The 5,932-nt window shown below is 43.0% G+C and overlaps 1 protein-coding gene across 1 annotated transcript; it reads left to right on the top strand.

Annotated features, from left to right (window-relative positions):
- Nucleotides 1-2,964: 2,964 nt before the first annotated feature.
- On the top strand, nt 2,965-4,524 carry LOC131899032 (actin-related protein 2/3 complex subunit 1A-like). Its single transcript, XM_059250396.1, has one exon. The coding sequence runs from the start codon at nt 3,069-3,071 to the stop codon at nt 4,179-4,181; it is 1,113 nt and encodes a 370-aa protein (XP_059106379.1). The 5' UTR covers nt 2,965-3,068; the 3' UTR covers nt 4,182-4,524.
- The last annotated feature ends 1,408 nt before the right edge of the window (nt 4,525-5,932 follow it).

Here is a 5,932-nt window from a genome sequence, read left to right as displayed (position 1 = left end):
AAGAGATTGGAATTCCTGACCCAGCTGAAATGAGGCCTAATTAAGTGAACTGAAATGACAATCAATTCCAGTTTGCCCTTCAGTGCTGGCCCCTGCTTGGTACCCTCCTGCTTATCTGCTAAACGCAGCAGCAGGGAAGCCATTCTGAAGAACATTTTACTCCGTTGGATAGGTAAGTGCTTTGGGTTGCCACTGCCTTGACTCCCCACAGAGACTTGCAAATGTCTCCTCTGAACCCTTCTCCTGCTTCATCTGCTATTTACCTTGGTAGCTGGACCTGGCAGGGGGTACCTCAGAGGGCCGCTTCAGGATCGAGGGGGCTTTAGTAGGATTAATTCCAGGAAAAGCTGTGGAAACGGTCAGAGGTTGAAGGGCAAATGGCATAGAAATGTCCAGTGTGCTCAGTCATCTGCTTCCCTCTAATAAACGAACAAGCTGACAAATGTCAGCTAACGAGTCAGGAAGAAGAAGTCATTGCACAAAACTTTTGCATTTCCACATTCTTTATTGTGCCGATGGGACAACAGTATGATCACTTTATTAATTCTGTGTAACCAGATATTCATTCCTTCAGCTGCTTACTCTCAACATTGCAAATAGATCATCAGGAAATTGATGCGAACTGCCTTTCAGACCTCTCATTGGTTACTAAATAAGAAAAGGGACTTAGAAGAAATGCCAATCCATAAATTTGGAATCTGATAATTTTATTATTGAACAAAATAAATATCCTTGGAAACATACAGGTAGCCAGTACATCATACAAAGTTTTGGAATATATTCAGCTTCATATATATATATATATATATATATATATATATATATATATATATATATATATATATATAGTTATAGTTATAGTTATAGTTATAGTTATAGTTATATAATTAAATTTATAATTGTTACATCTTATTCCTACCTTTGATTAATAGTGAGACCATAGTCAATTTATTTCAGAAGTTATATATCACTAACTTTGGCCTTTGATTTTCCTAATTCTTTATCAGTCTTGCTCGAACATTTTGGTCTTCAATTCTTTTCTATTAGTACCTCCTGCAATAGCACCTGATTCCTTATTTAGCACACACTATTAGTCACACCCTTCGGCTTTCCTCAATAAGGTTAGCTAAGTCTAGTTCTTGTCACTATCATTTCACCCTTTTATAATTTAAAAAGTTTTATTAATTTTATGTGTATGGGTATTTTGCTGAAATGTATGTTTATGCACCATGCCTGTATTGCACATGAAGGCCAGAAGAGGGCGTCAGATCCCCTGGAGCTGGACTTACAGGTGGTTGTGAGCCACCATGTGGGTGCTGAGAACTGAATCTGGGTTCTCTGGAAGAGCAGTCAGTTCTTTTAACCACCGAGAAATCTCTCTACCCTCTTGTTCCTCCCTTTTTAATACACTTGGATAGTATCACATTTTCCATAACATTTGCATTAAAAGGCTGATAAATCCTCAATTTGCTCTTTAAAAAAGATGTATTTGCTTTTATTTTATGTGTATGAGTGTTTAGCTTGCATGTGCAGCACTCTCAGAGGTCAAGGGATGGTGTCGGATTCCCAGGAGCTGGGTTTACAGGATTTATGAGCCATGTGTGGGTGATGGGCACTGAATCCAGGCCCTCTGTAAGAGTAGCAAGCACATTTAGCCACAAAGCCATCTCTGCGGTCCTTTCAGTTCATCCATTCTGTGTATCCAACAAATCCAAAGCAACATATGCAACAAAGCAATGGTTAAGATTATGAAAAATTTAAAGCAATGTTGGCTTTAGGTGAAAAGCCTTTGATAATATGCCACTGATATATAGAGTCTTTAATGGTGTGTCTTTAATGGTGACACAAAAATTACCCATCATGGACCATTGTTATGTGATTAGTGACTGGTTTTAATGCTTTGCTTTCCTATGTCCTTTACAATCTGAAAATGGTTCTTCAGCTCTTGTATTTAGATGTTTTTCTGAGTGATAGTTATGTGTAATTAATACTGGAGGCTTGGTAGGAAGGGGTGTAATGTGTTTTTCACATCTAGCACTGAGCACTCCACAGTCTATTTTCACACGTTGACCAGTTGTGGGTCTCTGTGTTAATTTCCACCTACTTCAAGAAGAAGCTTCTCCGCTGATGGTTGAGAGATGCATTGAGCTATGGATATAGCCATCATTTATTCGAATTTGATTTAATACTATATCCATTTAGCATAATAATAGCAGTAGGTTGTTCCTTAAGGCCTGTCTTGCCTCAGCTTCTTGGCCTGTTAACAGTGTTGAGAATGAGTTTCATCTCATGAAGCAGGTCTTAGATCCAAAAAAGAGCAGAAAGTGGTTCACTACCCCCATGACATATCTGCCATTCTTGTACCAGTGGGCATATCTAATCAAGCCACCTTTATGGTTGCTCACGGCTGTGATTGGGGACTATTTGTTTTTTTCAGTAGCAGGCACAGCATCGAAACTAGCCAGTAGAGATGAAGCTTCCAGGTGAAGAGCACTTCATTTCTCCATGTTCTGTGACTCAAGTATTTGGTGTCTTCAGCAAGAGGGACTCTATATCATACTACTGAGACACTTGCTCTCCTGTGTTCACTGATGCTCTATTCACAGTAGCTAGGAAATGGAAACGTCCTAGATTTCCAGCAAATGAAGAATAGATAATGAAATTGTAGTGCATTTACACAATAAGACATTATTCAGCTATTCAGAAAATGAAATCATGAAACATTCAGGTAAATGAATGGAACTGGAAACAATCATTGAGAGTGAGGTCACCCAGACCCAGAAAGATAAACATTGCATGTTTTCTCTCATATGTAGATGTTAGCCTTGATTATTCAGATGTTTGTATTTTATTTGGAATACTCAAGAGAAGTTAGGTAACTACAAAGGGACCATGGGCTAGAAGAGGATCTTTCAAGGGAGGGAACATAGAATGCAGTGATATAAAAGAGGTAAAGTAGCCCGCCGGAGCCTGTTCGCGTTGACTGACCAGAGTCCGCGAATCGTCCGCTCTGGCCCTCCGGACCGCCCCAACCCCAGCTTTCTGACCTTTGAGAACACTTAAGAATCATGTCTCTGCATCAGTTTCTGCTAGAGCCAATCACCTGTCATGCCTGGAATAGGGATCGTACCCAGATTGCCCTGAGCCCCAATAATCACGAAGTACATATCTACAAGAAGAATGGGAGCCAGTGGATGAAAGCTCATGAGCTGAAGGAACATAACGGCCACATCACAGGTATTGACTGGGCTCCTAAGAGCGATCGCATTGTCACTTGTGGGGCAGACCGAAACGCCTACGTCTGGAGTCAGAAGGATGGCATCTGGAAGCCTACCCTGGTGATCGTGAGGATTAACCGCGCAGCCACTTTTGTGAAGTGGTCCCCACTGGAGAACAAGTTTGCTGTGGGTAGTGGGGCCCGGCTCATCTCTGTTTGTTACTTTGAGTCTGAAAACGACTGGTGGATGAGCAAACACATTAAGAAGCCGATTCGCTCCACAGTCCTCAGCTTGGACTGGCATCCCAACAATGTTTTGCTGGCTGCAGGCTCGTGTGACTTCAAATGCAGAGTGTTTTCTGCCTACATCAAAGAGGTGGATGAGAAGCCAGCCAGCACGCCCTGGGGCAGCAAGATGCCTTTTGGTCAGCTGATGTCTGAGTTTGGTGGCAGTGGGACCGGCGGCTGGGTGCATGGGGTCAGCTTCTCTGCCAGTGGGAGCCGCCTGGCCTGGGTCAGCCATGACAGCACTGTGTCCATTGCTGATGCCTCGAAAAGTGTGCAGGTTTCAACTCTGAAGACGGAGTTCCTGCCACTGCTGAGTGTGTCATTCGTCTCAGAGAACAGCGTTGTGGCTGCCGGCCATGACTGCTGTCCGATGCTCTTTAACTATGACGACCGTGGCTACTTGACCTTTGTGTCCAAGCTAGACGTCCCAAAACAGAGCATCCAGCGCAACATGTCCGCTATGGAACGCTTCCGCAACATGGACAAGAGAGCCACAACTGAGGACCGCAACACAGCCTTGGAGACGCTGCACCGGAACAGCATCACTCAGGTGTCTATTTATGAGGTGGACAAGCAAGACTGTCGGAAATTCTGCACTACTGACATCGATGGAGCCATGACAATTTGGGATTTTAAGACCCTGGAGTCTTCCATCCAGGGCCTCCGGATAATGTGAAGCCGAGGGAGCCTCTGCCATCCAGCATTCGGAGCGGGACGGGGCTGAGCACACTCTGCCGTTCGCGTGGTGGTGAGGATCGCCGGCCGTGGAAACACTGTCACACTATCAAGCAACTAGCGTGTGTTCGTGTGGGTGTTGTGGGTGAAGTGTGGGTTTTAAAGACAGCAGGGGTTTCTTTTCGTTTTTCTTCCGTTTCGTTGTTTTGATTTTGTTATCTCATTCCATTTTTGACCAAAGCTTCTCTTGAAGTAGTTTATTATGGAAGATTGTCACACTAACTTAAAGGGTGAGGGAAGTGTGTGTTGTCTGCTAAAAAATTAAAGCTCCCAAGTGTGGAAAAAAAAAAGAGGTAAAGTAATAACAGGACAGAAAGTGTTGAATGGGATGGGGGATAGGAGGGCAGGATAGAGGAAGAAACATGGATGGGGAGGGGTAACTGAAGCTACAGGCCTTTTGAAAAAGCAATGTGGAAACTTGCCACTGTAGAAGCTTCCTAAAATAACTACACCAAGGAAGAGAATTTTAATAGAGTTAACTTACAATGAGGGCACAGGAGATGGCTGTACCTTGACTAGACACCCATGCTAACAAATAAAAGTCCCAGTACCAGGAATTGGTTACCTCCTTTTGAGTTCTTGGCCAAAGGAATCCCATAGACCCCCAAGCGTTATAGGTTATTGCTAACACTGTAGAACTTGACAGTAAGATCCAGTACCATTTGTTAAAGAGGTTTTTTTTTTTTTTTTTTTTTTTTTTTTTTTTTTTTTTTTTTTTTTTTTTAACCAAATGACAAAAGGTAGAGTTGTCTGGAAAGAGGAACCTGATTGGGCAATGCCTCCATCAGACTGTTTGTAGGTGTGTCTATAGGGCATTTTCTTGATTAACGGTTTATATGAGAGGCTCAGTCCACTGTGGGTGGCACCATCTATGGGCAGGTATGTAGGTGGTCCTGGGTGGTATAAGAAAGCGGATTGAGCAAACTATGAGGAGCAAGGCAGTAAGCAGCCTGCCTCCATGGTCCCACCTCCAGTGTCTTCTCTGATGTCCCTTCATGATGAACTACAATGACAAGCTGAAATAAACCCTTTCCTATCTAAGTTCTTTTTGGTCATTGTGTCTTTTTTTTTTCCCCAGCGATAAAAAACCTAACTAAGATACATTTGTCAGCCGGGTGGTGGTGGCTCACACCTTTAATCCCAGCACTCGGGAGGCAGAGCCAGGCGGATCGCTGTGAGTTCGAGGCTAGCCTGGGTACAGAGTGAGTTCCAGGAAAGGTGCGAAGCTAATCAGAGAAACCCTGTCTCAAAACAAACAAACAAACAAAAAAAACAATGCATTTGTCAAAATTTAGGTAGCTTAAATTACGTGGTTTTACTTCTAAGTCTTGTATTCTATTACATTGGTCTACATGTCTGTTTTGTGACTGTTAGGTATCAGGCAGTCTAAATATCCAGAAATGAGCTCAAGTTGGGCTACTGAAAGATTTCTGGTGGTTAGATAAAAGTCAGTATTCCTCAGGAACTTGTGAAACTGTTTCCCATCTTCCAGAAGGAGTCATTTCCCTTACCTCTGGCGGAAGGAAGGGACGTGTGGCTACTCATGGTTGCAAATTAAAGCCCATGGCAGACTCCAGGCTCACTCAGTCACAAATACTTGTTATACATTTCAAAGCTTCTACCCTCCTTCTTCTCATCTCCCCACATACCTGATTGTCTTTTTGTAATGGCGAGGGTTCTTCCTCTGCTGAT

Source organism: Peromyscus eremicus, chromosome X (assembly GCF_949786415.1).
Source record: "Peromyscus eremicus chromosome X, PerEre_H2_v1, whole genome shotgun sequence".
In the NCBI taxonomy this organism is placed as follows: Eukaryota; Metazoa; Chordata; class Mammalia; order Rodentia; family Cricetidae; genus Peromyscus; species Peromyscus eremicus.
Note: the sequence above shows the minus strand (reverse complement) of the source record. Positions and strands in the feature narration are given on the sequence as shown.